Raw genomic sequence first — 17907 nt, forward strand, 5'->3', positions numbered from 1 at the left:
TGCACTGCATGTTCACTACCTAGAATTTAAATAAAATATTGGAAAAGAAAAAAAAGAAAGCCTTAAAGTGTTCAAGGATGTCCTTCACGCAGAAGGGAAAATGACAGGAGATCTAAATCTGGGCAGACATAAAACATAAAGAAACCAAGCGCACCAGAAATGGCAACGATGTTATTTGAGTATTCCTTAAAAAATAACGCTTTACCCAAAAATCACAACGTCCAGGGGATTGATTCTACCTGTGAAAGTAATATCCGGGAAGCCTGGGTGGCTCAGCAGTGTAGCCCCGCCGTCAGTCCAGGGCCTTATCCTGGAGACCCAGGATCCACTCCCGAGTCGGGCTCCCTGCATGGGGCCTGCTTCACCCTCTGCCTTTCTCCATCTCTCTCTCTCTCTCTCTCTCACTGTGTGTGTGTGTGTGTGTGTGTGTGTGTGTATGTCTTTCATGAAAAAATCAATAGTAAGTCTTAGAAAAAGAAAAAAAAAGTAATATCCAACAACAACATAAGGACCAAGAGGGGAGAAATGGAAATAACCACAGGCTCCCTACAGTTGAAGTGAAACAGTACATTACCTGAAGATGAACTGTAAAATATTAAAGGTGCATAATAGAAACCCCAAAACAATAAAAACATAACAGTGTTAGAGCTAAAGACCGCGCAAAAGATGTAAAACAGAATCACAAAAAATACACAATCCATTGAAAGGAAAGAAGTTCACAAAAGAAGAAAAAAGAGGGATCCCTGGGTGGCGCAGCGGTTTGGCGCGTGCCTTTGGTCCAGGGCGCGATTCTGGAGACCCCGGATCGAATCCCACGTCGGGCTCCCGGTGCATGGAGCCTGCTTCTCTCTCTGCCTGTGTCTCTGCCTCTCTCCCTCTCTCTCTCTCTCTCTCTGTGTGTGTGTGACTATCATAAAATAAAAATAAATAAATATGGTAAATTAAAAAAAAATTTAAAAAAAAATAAAAAAAAAAAGAAGAAAAAAGAAACAAAGCCAATGGTACAAAGAGAAAACAAAACCAGACTACAACCCTTACTGGTTATATCAATAGTCAGATTACACGTAAGGTGGTCTAAGCAACCCAATTAATAAGCAGAGACTGTCAGACACGATTTAAAAACAGCGAGAGGGATCCCTGGCTGGCGCAGCGGTTTGGCGCCTGCCTTTGGCCCAGGGCGCGATCCTGGAGACCCGGGATCGAATCCCACGTCGGGATCCCGGTGCATGGAGCCTGCTTCTCCCTCTGCCTGTGTCTCTGCCTCTCTCGCTCTCTCTCACTGTGTGCCTATCATAGATAAATAAAATTAAAAAAAAAAATTTAAAAACAGCGAGATCCAACTATCTGCACTTGAAGTTAAAGATGGAAACAGGTTGAAAGTAAAAGGGTGAAATCAGATGCCAACACGTCTCAAAAGAAAGCCAGACTGGCTACATGAGACTGTTATAATGATCTTCCACTTCCGGAATTCAATCCATCCATCAATATCCTTGATCTTAGCAGGTACAATCTGAAAACGGACATGACAGATGACATCCACTCTCAAATGATTCAGGTAAGAAATATACATACACACACACACACACACACACACAAACACACAGAGAGAGCTAATAAAGAAAATGTGGGGAGAGGTAAAAAACTGGAGTATCTGGGCAAAGGGAACATGGGAGTTCTCTAAGATCCTTGCGACTGTTGTGTACGTTTGAAGGTTTTTCAAAATAAAATGTTGAATAAAAATGAATGCTATCAAATACATAGAGGATGTTGCAAAAGGACTCAGAAACCCATCTGTAGGGATTCCTCTGGTCAAACACAGAACCACTTAGACATCAAAGAGAGAAACGACTTCAATGTACTGAAATACTTAAAATATGTGTAAACCCATGAGCTCACAATGGTAACAAAATGAATCAAAAAAAAAAAAAAAAAAAAAAAAACCCCAGTTGCTTAGGAGCCTACTGGATATTGTGAAAATAATCTTGTCTGTAAGAAACACAGAACTATTTAAAGAGATGTTGTTCTTTAGGAAAGTATTCTAGCTGGGAGACAAAGAAACGGTAAAGTAACATAGCACCATCTTGTCTCCCCTAAAGAACTGGGGGATCTTGGCAATGAACATCAACCAATGGATGCTAACGTCACAAAAACAAAGGAAGATGATACGGGCCTCCAGGGGAAAGCGGACAAGAGTCATGGGCAGCAAAGGCTTGCAAAAGAACTGAACAGAACTGGGTCAACGTCCGGAGCTAACTACCAATTAGATAAGGCATATGGGTAATGATAAAAGTCTTCAAGTTAGAATGACAGCAATGTGGTCCACACAATCCAGACTACGGGAAACACAGGATAAGCCCAATTTCTTCAAAACATAGACTACAAAGCAGTAACGTAAGAGACATACAAGGAAACCATCAGTAAATGATTTAAAAGACTTAGCCACCTGGAGAGAGTGGTCTCTGTGTATCCTGATTGAAAAGAACCACCTCAAACACATCCAGAAGATGGCGAAACGTTGAACACCAGATACCACACACTGAGAAAAAAAAGGTATTGCGGGTTACCCTCACCTACTTTTTCAAACACCCCTGATCAGTTAAAGAGCAAAAATATCTGCAGGTGAACTTTTTTAAAAGCCAAGTAAAGGGAGACTCCACGAAGAAAAGACACGTGGAAGTAATACGTCAGACGAATGATCACGGGAGGTAAGAGCTGGATGATGTCTGATGCATCTGACTGTACCGAGATCACCGCTAATCTTTTTTTAAAGGATTTTATTTATTATTTGATAGTGAGCAACACAGTGAGAGAGAGAGCAAGAGAGTGAGAGCACACACAAGTGGGGGGAGGGACAGAGGGAGAAGCAGACCCACAGAGCAGGGAGCCCAACTCGGGGTTCGATCCCAGGACCCCAGCATCAGGACCTGAGCCAAAGGCAGACACTTAGCTGCCTGAGTCACCCAGGGGCCCAGCTCACTGCTAATCTTTAGCAATACGTTCCAGAGAGGGGTGAGGACAAAATCAAGATGCTAAGAATTGAAATGGGAACGGCAGTGAATGCACATTTACTAGAGAATACCTCGCTGTATTATGTACTGCACAACCGAGGCAAGTAGTAGTAACAGAAGCCACCTGAAGGATGCGCAGGCCATTACACTCACGACTCAGCTTTTACCCCTGGACAAAACGGTAACAATGAAAATATGTCTCCTTGGATCACGGTATTTTGGTGCCTGGAAAAATTATACATACCAGGTCCTCGGTTTAGATAAGCAACAAACGTGTCAGAGGTTGCAATGATTCAATGATCATCGTTAGGAAAGCTACCCACAACTACATCAGTTTCACAAAGACAGTTTCTCAAGTCCTAAGAAATCTTTAAAACCCACAAGTTACAAAAATGGTTTCCTCTTACGCTCAATTCAAATCATGTAACGCACGGTACGCTCCTTTCCTGGGACTATCAGGCACCGAGTCACGAATGTAGCCCCACCCCATAGGGGTAGCTCCGCACACATGAACTCGACAAAAGACTCTGGGTGTGTGGAGGCTGAGAATATTCGGGCCATTCAAGCTTACCACTGGCACAAGTACAGTCATTGTAGCTTCGGTAGCCGTCTCACGCCACTGTGACCAGGTACTGAACTCTACCTTCCCCCGGCTACACAAAAACCCACAAAGCACGCCCTGATCAGAATAAGGAAGCAAGAGCTTGTGAGACCTCTTTACTGGAGATTCTCACACGGCCACGCTTTACTGAAAGACCCCACCTTACCCCTAGACCAGCCCATAAAAACCCAGCTGTAACCCACCTCAGGTTCCAAGTCCCTGCTCCGCTGTGTCGGGTGTACTTGGACCCAAGCTCGAGCTTGTTAATAAACCCTCATGTACTTGCATCGGCATCGGCATCGGCTCCTTGGCGGTTTTCTGGCATTCGCAATCTGGGGCACAACAGGTGCTGATCTGACAGGGTGAGAAGTGCATTTGACGTGATAACGTCTTTTATTTCCAAATTCCCATTTTAAAATCTGGACCCACACAAATCTCCTGAAATGCATTACAAAACCAAGCACGGAGACAGGAAAACTCACCTGGGATTCGTTCATTTTCTGCTGCTCTTGGAAAACCAAAGACTGTTAACGGTGGACCTGGGGAAGAAGAAGAAAGGATAGAAGTCGCTGGTCATCCTGCATAATACCACCAAAGAAATCTCATTCCCTGTGAACACTCGGAAGAGGCTAAAAATGTGAGAAAAGAGAAAGGTACAACAGAACTGGGGTCCCTCCCACGTATCACGAGGTGACCAGATGGGTTACTCTTTCTTTTCCTTTTTAAGATTTTATGTATTTGTTTATTCACAAGAGACCCAGAGAGACAGAGAGAGAGAGGCAGAGACACGGGCAGAGGGAGAAGCAGGCTCCATGCAGGGAGCCCCACGTGGGACTCCACCCTGGATCTCCAGGATCACACCCTCGGCCGAAGGACCCGTGAAACCACTGAGCCACCCGGGCTGCCCTCGATGGGTTACTCTTCAATGGTTTTTCAAACCGTTTGCCTTCATTAAACTCACGTTGAAAAAAAACCCTCCTCTTCACGGTGCTCTCTACGTAGTTCCTGATCTCTTCAAATTACTGAAAATCACGTATGCACAGGAACAGGAAACACCAGGTCTCTAAAATAGGGTAAATGTGCACCAAGGCACACTTGTTTTCAAATGCTCTCCCTTCACTGGCTCGTCCGCTAGCTACACCGAAGAACCTTTTGATCACGAAAACTAACAGGGCGGCCAGCACGCGCGCCCAGGAGCCCAGGCCCGAGAGCAAGCCCACCCACGGACCCCGTCGCCCTGGACAAGCCGCCTCCCTTCTCAGGCCCAGGCTCCCCCTCTGTCAACCAGGCAGCCGCAGCCCGGCCCTCCTGGCACACCGGCCCTGCGCTCCACCGGCAGATGCCCCAGGGCACAACGCAGCCGGCTCCGCACACACTCCTGGGCGCCTAGAGACCCGTCTGGAGGCTGGACGGGGCGACGGCGCAGCCAGGGGGGGACGGGGCAAGGGGAGGCGGGAGCCCCTTGCGCCCCCGGGAAGCCGGGACCCCACGAGTCCCGCGTCCCGGGGGAGCGCCCATCCCTCCCCGCCCGCGCGCGCGCACTCTGGCCGCCCGGAAGATCCACAACCGCCAGGAGGCCCGCAAGCGCACGACCTACCCCGTCGGGACCCGCCGAGCTGCCCCGAGGCTCGCGAGGGATCCGGGGCGGGGGCTGCTCCTCCTGCGCCTCCCGGGGCCGCCGTTCCCGGGGCGCCGGCTCTGGAACTAGCGCGCAAACTCACTTCGGGCCGACCACCCTCCGGGGCCCCAAACGGCCGCCCGACGCCTCGCCGTCCTGCGGCCGCAAACCGGCCGGACCCGGGCCCCGCCGCAGCCGCCGCCGCCGCCGCCGCCGCCGCCGCCGCCGCCACTCGACCGCCCGGCTCCTCCGGCCCAGGCCCGCGGGCTCCGGGGCTCGCGCTGGGGGGATCCCGCTCGCGCCTCCGCCCGGCCCGCGCGGACCCGCGCCCGCTGGGTGCCGGCCCGGCCGGACGGCGGACAGCCCCGCAGGTCCCGGGGAATCCTCGGCCGCCGGAGGCCGAAGCCTGGGAACCGCGGCGAGCGGGGACCTGCGCACGCACAGGAAGCGAGAGCAGCGCGGCCGCACTGCGCCTGCGCCAACACGCACACAGGCCGAGCTGCACATGCGCACCACGGCGCCGCCGGCGTGCGGCCCGGGTCCTGCGGGAGCCCCCTGGGGGAGCGGCACAAATCCCCGGACTCTGTTTCCCGGGAGTCCAAGCGCCCACACGCTAGGGGACGTCTCGAAAGTCTCCACCTCCTCGGGTGGGGAAGAGGCACCGTGCTCAGAGGATTGACCATCCGGACCTACTGCCCAATGGCCCAGTTGTCTTCGCTCCCGTGAGGAATCGAGGAGACGTGTCGCTTCCAGGAGCGGCTGTGTCTGCGTCCTGGATCCCTGGTCCTTTCCTTGCCCTGACGTCTGTCGGCTTGGCACCGAGACTTCCACAAGCAGGAGAGGACGGGGAAGGGTGCACGTGTGCACGTCACTGAACTATGACACGGTTCACGAAAACACCGGGATACGATTACTACTCAGCAATGACATAAGACAGGCGCATGGTTTCTCCAAGAGAGGAGAAGGAAATAGAAAAGGTAGCTTGTCCAAGTTGCACAACGAATGCAAAGTACAGACTGTGGAACAACCGCATTTCACACACACACAGACCCGAACCCGGATACCTGGGAATTTGCCCGTCCGACGAATTAAATGTATGTTAGGTTAAAATGCCATGTTTTGACGAGGAGGTCCTAAGGACAAGGATGTGGCAGTATTTGGGGGGAGAGATTATATAACGGTGTTCCTGGCCGATTGCTTCTTCAACGCCGCGGGGTGGTGGAGATTAAAAGTGGACTCTCCCGGTCGCCTGGGTGGCTCAGCAGTTGAGCGTCTGCCTTGGGCTCAGGCGGTGATGCCCAGGTCCAGGATGGAGTCCCGCATCGGGCTCCCTGCAGGGGGCCTGCTTCTCCCTCTGCCTGCCTCTCTGCCTCTCTCTGTGTCTCCCATGAGTAAATCAATCTTCCTTCTCCTGAGAGCAGGGGGAGGGGCAGAGGGAGAAGAGGAGAGAATCCCCAGCTGACTCCAGGCTCAGCCTGCAGCCCCACGGAGGGCTTCATTCCACAACCCTGACACCCGGACCTGAGTCCAAACCAAGAGGCAGCTGCTTACCTGGCTAAGCCACCCAGGCCCCCCATCCTACTGTTAAATAACCTTTAAACCAGACTGTGTCGCACATCCCAGGCAAACCACTAACAAGTTGGCAAGGAGAAACCCGAGACTTGCCTTTCATTGTAGCTCAGCCGATAGTGCTCATCCTAAGTGGTAAACCTGTTTCACACCTACAGGACTTGTCAGCACCATCTGCTACGCATTTTTTCATACTTCATCCTAAATTCACCTGGTAGTCGGGGTGCTGGTCCATCCTAGTTGCCGCTGTGTGAAGGAGAAAAAAAAAGTTCTTACCTTTCTCTGTCAAGCAGGTAGTTTACAGCTCATAGCAAGATGCCTAGAGACCATGCTTACCCCCTCCCGGAGACACAGAGGGACACTATCCTCCTTGAGGTTTACAGGTCAAAGAGATGGCTCCCAGGCCCCTAAGAACAACCTTCCTGGGTTGTAATGTGGGCAATACAATTGTTTAGCTTCAAAAGATATTGAGATACATATGAGATCAACAGAGGAAGTATGTATATTACACGTTTACTCAGGTAATGCTTTAATTTTTTTAAAAGATTTGATATTCATGAGACACACACACACACACACACACACACACACAGAGAGAGGGGAAGAGACGTAGGCAACTGGAGAAGCAGGCTTCCCGTAGGGGGCCTGTTGGGGTACTCCATCCCAAGACCCCAGGATCACACCTGAGCCAAAGACAGGCGCTCAACCACTGAGCCACCCAGGTGCCCCAGTAACGCTCTTATGTTTTTTCGTTGTCTTTTTTTTTTTTTTTTTTTTTTTAGATTTTATGCATTTGTTCATGAGAGACACAGAGAGAGAGGGGCACAGACACAGGCAGAGGAAGAAGCAAGCCCCCGGCAGAGAGCCTGATGCAGGACTTGATTCCAGGAGCCCGGGATCACGACCTGAGCCTAAGGCTGATGCTGAACGACCCAACCACCCACGGCCCCCCTCCCGCCGCCCCCCGCCCCCCCGTAAATCTCTTCGAAAAAGTAACAGTAAGTACTCTTTTATACCAATGAACGGGCACATAACCCATTCCCGATTTCCCTTAGCCGAGCTGCTGCATCAAACTAATCGCGCACAAAGGGTGTGCTTCTCCCGAAGCTGCCGATGGCAGTGGCAGTGTAGCCAGGAGCAGTCTTGCCCAGCTCTTGCTGCTACGAAGTGTGGCTGGTGCCGGAATGCTCACCGAAGGAATGCTGCAATTGGAGCCAGGCGATCACACCTCCCCTGGGCCTGAGCCTAGAAGATCGCCAGGCACATCCCTTCCATATTCTTTTCCGTATTCAGCAGGTAAAGGACAGAAGCTGCGCCGAGCACGTCGGTGAAGACAGGCAGAACCCCAGTCCCCTGGGTCCTGGCCTTCAGCCCCGGCTCCCCGCCCCACCACCCCAGGGCACTGCCTGGCTCAGCTGAAGACCCGGACGCCCTCCCACCTCTCCACTCTGGCTCTCTGCCTGTGAACTCTGGCTGTCGTGCCCCCCCCACCCCCCGAACATCCCACTGCGTTCCTGCAACTGACACACGCTGGGCTGCCCCACCACCTCAGCCCCCTACCTCGGCCTGAATACTCTCTGGGCACTGAACTGGACACTCTTAAGGCTCACCCTTCACTCCAGATACATGAAAATATGAAATGACAGATTTTAGCTATCTCCTCCTTCTAGAAACTTCTTTAACCTGGGAGGGCAAATCTTCACCTCGTGTGTCCGTCTGGGCCAGAAGCAGCGGACCTGCATCTTTTCATATCGTTTAAGATCTCTTCATTCATTAGTGTTTAAAATAAAAAGTTTTCTCTTTTTGTATTTGGAAAAAACACAAATATTTCTCCCAATTTATCATCGAGCTTTATTCATTCATTCATTCATGAGAGACGCACACAGAGAGGCAGAGACACAGGTGGAGGGAGAAGCCGGCTCCCCAAGGGGAGCCCGACGGGGGCCAATCTGGATCTCGGGACCCCAGGACCATGCCCTGGCCAGAAGGCAGCGACCAAACTGCAAAGCCACCCAGGCGACCCAAGTCATTGATCTTTGTAACCTAATGTTTTACTTTATTTTCTGTCATATGGATATTGTTTCTGTGTTCAAATCGTTCACTTCCTCTTCATACTTTTCATCTGCTTAGACACTGTCTTTGAAGAAGCCTTTCCCACCCTTAATTTCCTAAGTAGTCGCCTCGGTTTGCTCCCGTTTATTTTTCTCTCTTTAATGCATCAGTTTTATTAAGCTAACTGGCACCCATCTTCAAGATTTGTAAATCATTCTTCTCTTGAAGTCTTTCCACCTTGTTTTCCAAAATGAACACAGTCACCTTGACCAGGAAATGCCAGAGGCATTCAAGGTTCTAATCTGTGTGAAAGAACCGGTTCTTCTTTGAAGCCTCTGGACATGGACGCGTCTTGCCTTAGGGAAAGGGGCAGCAGAAGGATCAGGAAAGTGACTGTCAAATCTGAATTCCCTCTTCTTCAAAAATACTGGTTGGATCTGCCTACAGGGAAGCTGTAACAAAGTAAGACAAACCAGGCAGCTTTCAGGCGTTCACGACAAAAATGCATGGTCTCACTGTTCTGGAGGCTGGGAGTCTGAGATTCAGGTGTGGGCACGACAAAAATACATTCTCTCACTGTTCTGGAGGCTGGGAGTCTGAGATTCAGGTGTGGGCAGGGCTGGTTCCTTCTGAGTGCTGTGGGGGAGGGGCTCTTGCATCCTCCCTCCCTGGCTGGTAGATGTCAGTCTTCTCTCCCTGTGTCATCACACTCTCTTCTCTCTACTTGGATGTTTGTGTCCAGATTTTCCCTTTAAAAAAAAAAAAGTTATGCATTCATTTTACGGAGAGAGCACAAGCAAGCCACGGGAGGGGAAAAGGGGGGGTGAGAGAGAGCGAGAGAGAGAGAGAGAGAGAGAGAGAGAAACAGAGAGAGAGAGAGAGAGAGAGAGAAGCAGACTCCCCTCTCTGGTGTGGAACAGACCTCTCTGGGGCTTGATGTGGGGCTCAATCTAACAACCGTGAGAGCAGGGGCTGGACCAAAATCGAGTTGGATGCTCAACCAACTGCGCCCTCCAGGCGCCCCCCCCCCTAATTTTCCCTTCATAAAGGACAGCATTCTACAGACCCCACTTTACCTTGATTTCTTCCATAAGGATCCCACCACTAAATACAATCACATTCTGAGGTACCAGGGGGTGGTACACATGAATGGGGTGGTAGGGGTGCGAGGGGGCACACAATTCAACCCTAGCATTTGTATACCTGGTCATGTCAAATTGGCTTTCTCACTGCCTTGGTTATGCTGTAAGGGAAGAGCCCCCTTACAGATTATCTTATCGAAGTATTTTAGTTTATAGGTGAAGAAATGGGGGCCTGGAAGAAGGGAGGGTTTGCCTAGGGGCACAGGCTGCTTTGTAACAAAACCATTTCGTTCCCACCTCCCCACCACCCCCATCGTTTAGACAGGTATTCTATCTCCTGCTTTATGTCCTCCAGATTGTCTATCCTCAGAAGTCTGGGCAGACAGAGAAGGGGACACAGTGAATAGGTTACAGGATTTGAATCAAAACAGCTGAAGTGAATCCTGGGGTCCGCTTCGGTCTTTAGGGCTTCACAATCCTTGTTTCTAAAAAACAAATCCTAGGACCCTGCTCTCTCAACGCAGCAAAGAAAAGGAAGAGACATTCCTCCTGCAAATGTCTTATGAAGGATAGATCTTTGATTCAAAACAAGATTTGCAAACAAACATGGGCAAATTGGTATGCAGACACCATTTCAGAACGTTTCAAAGAGGCGATAACCACAGACGATACAGCTTAACCTGACTTTGGGACCCACCAAGTATATGTCAGCCAGGGTGCAGGGCAGTATAAAAGTCAAAGACTAAGATTTACCTTTAATACTGAGCTTCAGACACCAGATCTTCGAAGTCGGTATCCAGAACCTCTTCCCGTCTCCCCATCCCAGAATTCTGTTCTGTGAGTTAGCACTGCAAGCCGTCTTCCTAGGGCGTCTCGAGGTCTTAAGGGTCACAGAAGGGAAACACAGAAACCATTACTCACTAGAGAATGACAGGCCAGGGTGAGCAGCCCCTGGCTAGCTGTGACTTAGTGGAGAGGGCAGGTGTTGTTGTTGTGTGATTTTTTTTTTTTTTTTGAGATTTCATTCATTTGTTTGAATGAGAGGGAGAGTGGCAGAGAGAACACAAGCAGCGGGGAGAGAGGAAGGCAGGCGCCCCATGAGCAGGGAGCCTGATATGGGGGTTCAATGGGTGCAGACTTCCAGTTTGAGGGAAGATGACAAAGTTCTAGAGACGGAAGTTGCTGATGGCAGCACAGCAACGCAAATGTGCTTAAGGCCACTTAATTATACGCTCACCAATGATTAAAATGCTGCATTTTATGTTGTGTTGTGTTATCACCAAAAGAAGGAAGGAGCAAGTAAGACTCAGATGCCCAGGTGAAAAGCAGAGGAAGGAGGTACGAGGTGTGGAAGAAGCTTCCCCTGATACTACAGGACAGCCAGTCAGTTATTTTGTGACTGCATCTGTGCTCCTGGGGGCTTCCCACCTTCTCAATAAAACAGATTCTGCCTCCAATTGGAGGTTTTTCCACTCAGCCTTTGTGGGCACGTCACAACATTTTATTCATACGATACACAAGGAGTAGTGAAATTCCTAGGTCAAGGGTAATACACATGCTCAAAATTTTACATGCAAGCTAGAGCTGATTAACTGCAATCAAGGGGCAGGTTCTGGGTGATCCATGGACTTCTGAAATCGGGGACAGCATCTGATGTGTGTGGGAGCACACGTACAATTTTCTAGGAGCAGGCTCCCAAAATACCTCCCGGGCTCAGGGACACCGGAGAGTAGAGCATGAATGCTCCCCCAGCACAGAATCCCCAACACAGCATCAGTAAAACAAGTGAGAGAGCTCTGCCAAATTAAGCGACGTAACCTAACTTTTCAATCCAACAAGTCCATGTACCTGGACGTTCCCTACATACTTATTTCACTCTTGTAAGATCTTACCTTCCCTCGTCTGTTTCCTCCCTCTCCTGCCAGACTGCACCCTGAAACAGGAATAGAAGGATGCAGAGAGCCCCGCATCTGCTGGAGAGGAGTAGAGTGATCCAGACACCCCGAGGACCGTTTTGGAGGATGGCTGCAGGCCGGATCGGCGACTTGAGATAGCCTTGATCCTGAACTCCAGAAGTGGACCTCGGTCTCGCAGTTGCACGTGTCTTCCTTCAAAATGGCTGCCAGGCTGGAATGGTGCATGACATCAGAGGCTTCTGACCTTCCTGATTGGAAAGACTGGACTCCGTGGTTCTTGGCAACGGAGGTGGACAAGAGCATCTTCGCAGAGCATGTCCATACTCCTAGCTTGGCCCCAGCTTAGAGAAGGGATAACAGGGCTTGGGTTCACCCAGAAGCCAGAAGGGGAGTTTGAGAAGAGGAGGGTCTGAGTCTCCTGGGAGGGCGCAAAGAGCTTGGGAGAAATCATGGCCAGTTGTCAACCGTCCGCCCAGTCTGAGGGCCAGAGCCCCCAGCCTAGCACATCAGGGTACCCCCCGGAGGCCGTGGTAGATGAAGAAAGCCCAGGACCATCAGGTGAGGAGGCAGGAGGGAGAAGCAGGAGGGAGAAGCCTTGACAGGCTTGACTAGTGAGTACAAATGGGTACAGAAGCCAGGAAGGTGTGTCTGACTAGACTGCACGTGACAGGAGAGATTCAGAAAGCCAGGGATTGGAGAAGAGAGCACGGGAGCCGGGGACAAGGGTATCCCACTGGCAGGAAAACCCAGGAAGCAAGGAAGGAGGGTTAGGTGATGAGATCCAAAGATGAGAGAAAGGAAGAGAGGACATTATCCCATTATCCTCATGGGAGAAATGATCTACGAGGAAGAGTTTTGAGGGCGTGGTGGGAGGTATGAAACAGTGGCAAAGATGAATGGGGGCAAATGCATATGAATGAAGGACAAAGATGAAAGGTGGTTTTGGAGAGGCCAATCATCTATGAGGCTACAGAGAATGAAGAGGGAGTTTGGGTTTGCGGGTGTGGAAAGCGTGGCTGAATTCCAAAGACAGAAGAAGCTTCGTACTGTAGCCTGGTTTCTTCACTCAGCCCCCTTTGTAGACCCCTGCCCCTTGCCTCAGTCCCGCGGAAGGAAGAGAGACATCGAATCCGACGAGGAGACAGCCCCTGAGGCCAACGACATCTGGGTGGTGGAGACACTGAGGGGACTCAAGATGAAGCTGAAGAGACAGCGGGTATCTTCAGTGCTCCCTGAGCACCACGAGGCGTTCAACAGGCTGCTCGGTAGGAACAGCACCCTCCAACCTTATTCGTTTTTCCTGAAAACACAAGAAACTTCCAATGGCTACGCTTTTCCAATGGAAAATAATTCTTTGCAGGTCGCTGAGCTCTCTCTCTCCATCCTTGGAGGACTCCATACTGACCCCTCATCGGGGACACTTAGAAATGACAGAGGGATGAGAAAGCTTAGGTGCGGTCGCACTCCTGAGACATCTTAGCGCTTACTGGCCTTTTGAGTCTGAGTGCCTTCCGCTGTGTCGGGGCGGGGGCGGGGCCGGGGCGGGGGCGGGGAGGGGAGGACAGGCCATCTTTGTACCCCGATGCCACTGTGGAATGAGAAAATGACAGCGGATGATGTTATGGTCTCTGCAGTGGCACATCCATGCATGATGAGACAGCATCACTATTTACTTCAGATCCCATCCTGCAGATGCACTGCTGACACCTGCCTGCCTCTGGGTCACCCGACACGGGGGAGCCGCCAACTTTTCTTGGCCAGTCCATGGTCTTTTCTCCCCTCTGCCCATCAGCCTCACCCTTGGCTACATCCTGAAACTTCCCCAGGGGAGGTACTGTTCTCTTTGCTCTGGAACAAAGAGAGGGTTCCCACAGTAACCCCATTCCAGTTGCCAACATGACATCTGCCCTCTTTTCACAGAGGATCCTGTCATCAAAAGATTTCTGGCCTGGGACAAAGATCTGAGAGTATCCGACAAGGTACTGTTGTTCTCCACTAAGATAGACTCTTGCTCCAACACCTGTCCTGGGGCAGGGGAATGCCTCCTCAACCCTCTCTCCAACCTCATGCCTACCAAGACTTCTGGTCGGGGACCTCGTGGCTTTTGCAGATCCCCTGGGACCTGAGCACCAGCTGTGCCCCTCTGGCTGTTGCTACCTTAAGTCCCTTTGCCTCTCTGCTCCTGGGGGGCTTCCTTTGGCTCCAGCTTATCAAAGACCCCCCTCAAGCTGGCTGTCCTAAACACAAGCCCTCAAACCAGCACAACTAGCCATCCTGGGAGCACCACAAACTCTTCCCTTGCTTTCCCCAGTTTGTAACCAACTGTCTGACACCAAAGAAGCAGGTTCACCCAACATGTCAAAGAGGCACCACCTGCTCCAGCCTCCTGTCCCCTCACCTCACTGGTCTTCCTCTCCCAGGATGGGACCCTTCTATGACGGCTTTTCTCCTCTTTCCGCCAGTATCTCTTGTCCATGGTCATCGCCTATTTTAGCCGCGCTGGTCTCTTCTCCTGGCAGTACCAGCGAATTCATTTCTTCGTGGCACTGTGAGTATTTCGCCTCATCCATCAGCAGTAGTCAATAACCTGGGAGGAAGGAGGGTAGAAGTGGGACTCTGATCTTTCGGCTCTTTTTCTCAACCTGTTTCTAACTCTTTAAATCTTGCGGGTTTTATTTACTTACTTTTTTTTTTTTTTTGAGCTGTTTACTCTGTGTATAAAAACAGTAGGATTATAGTGGTTTTTTATGCTATTCTTTGTAAACACAAATGCCCCTAACATCAGCTAAGAGACCCCCTGAAGAGAAGGAAACAAAAACTCTCCAAAGAGGAGGGAAGGAAAGAACAGAGGCTGCCTCGCCCCAAGCAACTAGGCTCAAGCAGCAGCCAGTTCTGATCCTTGAGATCTGTCTTCTTCCCGTGGCAATACCAAGCATAACTGTCTTCCTCCTCTGCACTCCCAGCACAAATGCCTCAATTCAGCCTCAAGACATAGCACAGATCTGTCGTAAAGGCTCCCGCTGGTGTTTCTTACAAATCCGTCCCAAGCCAGTGGGTGCTATATGCCTGAAGTCTTTCCAAAGCATCGTCTCCTGCTCTACGCTCCATAACAATCTCATGGGCTAGGGGTGCTAGTGGTCAAGGTCAGAGTTTCCAGCTTAGCTCCAACCCCCTCATCTCCATCCAACTTGTTCACCCTCTTCGTGTTTCATCCTTCCAAGTACCCTTCCCTCCGTTTCTATACTGTGTTTCCCGTCTAGGTGATTTTGCACGTCTCCCTGAAGAAAACGACCTTTCCTCGAGATTGATTCCAACCGCAAAATCTTCAGATGGCCCCCTAACCTCCCTGACTTCTGCACCCTAGTAGCACTTCTGTTAAAATTCTAGTCTCATGGGTATTTTGGACTAACGTTATTTCTCATTCACTACCCCCTTCTGCCCCTTTCCCCCTTCCCCAATCCCGTTACACTAGACACCTGTTGAGGCAGGTCTTGTCAAAATATTACCATGCTCTCAAAAACACTCAGCACAATTCCTTACATTTTGCAAATGTTTAAGTTAGGTCGGGTCTACGAGGTAATCAGTATTGCCCCTGACCGTGAGAGAAAGCATTCACTTATTCATTCAACAAACACGTATAAAGTACATCTGATGTGCCAGGGACCATGAGGCGATGGGAAGAGAGAAACAAGAAGTGCATGTTGAATTACTGCACCTACATGAACCCAGTCCTATATTAGTCATTTGGGAGGAAAGCCAGGACTACAGAAATAGAGCAGGAGCTGTACACATGCCCCTGCTCCACAGGGCGACAGGTGTGTGCACAGACAGGCTGAAGGGAAGGGGGTGGGCTCAGGGATGGGAAAACAGAGCAGCATATGCCCTCAAGCTTCTGGGTGAGTTGTCTTTCTCCTCAAAGCGGGAGAAGTCTCTGCCCAGCCGTGCCTTCCTGATGACTGGGGGGCGCTCGACGACGCTGGGTAGGAAGCCGACTACATCTTTTCTGGGAAGCTGAGCTCAGGTGGGGGGGGTCCTTCCTGTCCTGCTCCTGACCAGCAACCTCATGTCTTTCTCCAGCTACCTGGCCAATGATATGGAAGAGGATAACCAGGCCCCCAAACAAGCCATCTTTTCATTCCTTTATGGGAAGAACCGTTCCCAGCGTCCCTTGTTCCACAAACTGCGATTGCAATTCATCCGATCCATGGGCTGGAAGACCAGGGTGTCCAGGGAAGAGTGCGAGGAGGTGGGTGGGCTGTGGGGATTAGGGGTGGGTGAATGGGGGGGGGGGGACATGTTAGGACATGGGATTCAGGATGAGAAAGAATTAGAGCCTGGAGAGTGGGAGGGAGGGGGAATCCACCTGGAGGTTGTCTTCTCAGGGATCTGTTTGTCTTCCAGATCCAGGCTTTCGATCCAGATCTGTGGGTGTGGGGGCGAGATCGCACCCTCATACCCTAGAGGGACCACGGAGGCCCGAGGTCATCGGCCTGAGGGGAGGTATGTCACGGGTCCAGGCACCATGACTTATTGTGTATTGAGGAAATCTGAGGAATCCAATTGCTAGACCACGCTCCTCTCCCCTGCCCCACACATGAGCCTTCCCACACACTGTAAAGTCGAGCAGCCACGCAGCCAGACGCGGACTCAGGTCCCAGCCACATGCTCACAACCACACACAGGCATGACCTCAGGGAGATGTGTGGGGGCCAGACTAGGGAAAACCGGTCTGTCACAGAGGCATGGCTGAAAGAATTCCATTCACGGCAATGGGGCCCCAAGGATAGCTTTCATGAAATGTTGATTTTCTGTGGAAAGTGAGGAAGTTTTCAATTGATTCCATAAATTGTGTATTCACTTTCTTTCTTTCTTTTTTAAGATTTTATTATCCAGGGCAGCCGCGGTGGCACAGCGGGCCAGCCGCGGTGGCGCAGCGCTTTAGTGTCGCCTGCATCCCGGGGTGTGCTCCTGAAGACCCGGGATCGAGTCCCGCGTCGGGCTCCCTGCGTGGAGCCTGCTTCTCCCTCTGCCTGGGTCTCTGCCTCTCTCTCTCTGTGCCTCTCATGAATAAATAAGTAAAAATCTTAGAGAAACAATTTATCTATTCATGAGAGACACAGACACACACACACACACAGAGAGAGAGACAGAGAGAGAGAGACAGAGAGAGAGAGAGAGAGAGAGAGAGGCAGAGACACAGGCACAGGGAGAAGCAGGCTCCACGCACGGAGCCTGATGTGGGACTCGACCCCGGGACTCCAGGGTCATGCCCTGGGCCGAAGGCAGGCGCCAAACCGCTGAGCCACCCGGGGATCCCCAGACTTTCTAATTCATTTTTGGCCTTTCATCCCTCACAGGTATCAACCACAGGGACTTGTTTACAACAACGTATACGTCTAACAGTAGGATATTTGATGGAAGAGTCTACCTATCTAGTGATACAAGAGAAATTATGTCTAGTTATGCTTTCATCCAAATTTCCTTTCAAGCACATTGCTTATGGCCAGATTGCCTGTGCATCTTTCATGTCCCCTGCCTGCTTCCGGACCAGTGTCCCATTTTGTTCAATTATACCTTTCCCCTCAGGTTTTTGGTCAAGGACGTTTGTCAGAACAAGTGAAGCTTAAGAAATAACAGTTTCAGCATGGCTTATTGTGATCGACACATAAACTTATAGATTTGGGTAGAGGATTAAGTGAAGATTGGGTTCAACTCATGTGAACTATAGCTCTGTTAGTCCATTTAGGCTCCTACATCAGAGGACTACAGAGTGGATGGATGGCTTAAGAACAACAGACATTTATTTCTCACAGACTTGGAGGGGACAAGTCTGAGATCGGAGTGTCAGAACCTTTACTGGGTTGGTCAGAACCTTTACTGGGTTGCAGATTGCCACCTTCTGGCTGTGTCCTCACATGGTGGAAGGGGAGAGCTAGGTCACTGGGGTCTCTTTTATCAGAGCACCAATCCCATTCAAGAGGGCCCCACCCATGCCCTAATCATCCCAGTGGCCCCATCTAGCACCATCACCTTGTGGGTTAGGATCTCAATGTATGAATTT

General features: G+C 50.7%; 1 protein-coding gene and 1 long non-coding RNA gene across 2 annotated transcripts; both read right to left on the reverse strand.

Annotated features, from left to right (window-relative positions):
* Positions 1-1051: 1051 nt before the first annotated feature.
* Positions 1052-7031, reverse strand: LOC129519876 (spidroin-2-like). The gene is made up of 5 exons (XM_055340702.1): positions 7008-7031; positions 5207-5840; positions 4092-4148; positions 3813-3963; positions 1052-1287 (listed from the first exon to the last, which is right to left on the reverse strand). The coding sequence occupies exons 1-4, from the start codon at positions 7029-7031 to the stop codon at positions 3884-3886; spliced, it is 795 nt and encodes a 264-aa protein (XP_055196677.1). The 3' UTR covers positions 1052-1287; positions 3813-3883.
* A 1592-nt stretch (positions 7032-8623) lies between these two features.
* On the reverse strand, positions 8624-14556 carry LOC129519236 (uncharacterized). Its single transcript, XR_008666381.1, has 4 exons — positions 14245-14556; positions 11823-13146; positions 10684-10810; positions 8624-9597 (listed from the first exon to the last, which is right to left on the reverse strand). It is a non-coding gene; the product is annotated as an uncharacterized LOC129519236 (long non-coding RNA).
* Positions 14557-17907: the final 3351 nt, after the last annotated feature.

The sequence above is a fragment of the Nyctereutes procyonoides genome, unplaced genomic scaffold (assembly GCF_905146905.1).
Source record: "Nyctereutes procyonoides isolate TBG_1078 unplaced genomic scaffold, NYPRO_anot_genome, whole genome shotgun sequence".
NCBI lineage: Eukaryota > Metazoa > Chordata > Mammalia > Carnivora > Canidae > Nyctereutes > Nyctereutes procyonoides.

Excerpts from the sequence above, each read along its gene's own strand:
- LOC129519876 (XM_055340702.1), bottom strand. The coding sequence starts at position 7,031 with ATGGACCAGCACCCCGACTACCAG. Across the intron at positions 5,841-7,007 it reads ACCAGCACCCCGACTACCAG|CGTGTGGGCGCTTGGACTCC; the intron begins GTGAATTTAGGA and ends GACGTCCCCTAG. Across the intron at positions 3,964-4,091 it reads AGAAAATGAACGAATCCCAG|ATCAGCACCTGTTGTGCCCC; the intron begins GTGAGTTTTCCT and ends TCACCCTGTCAG.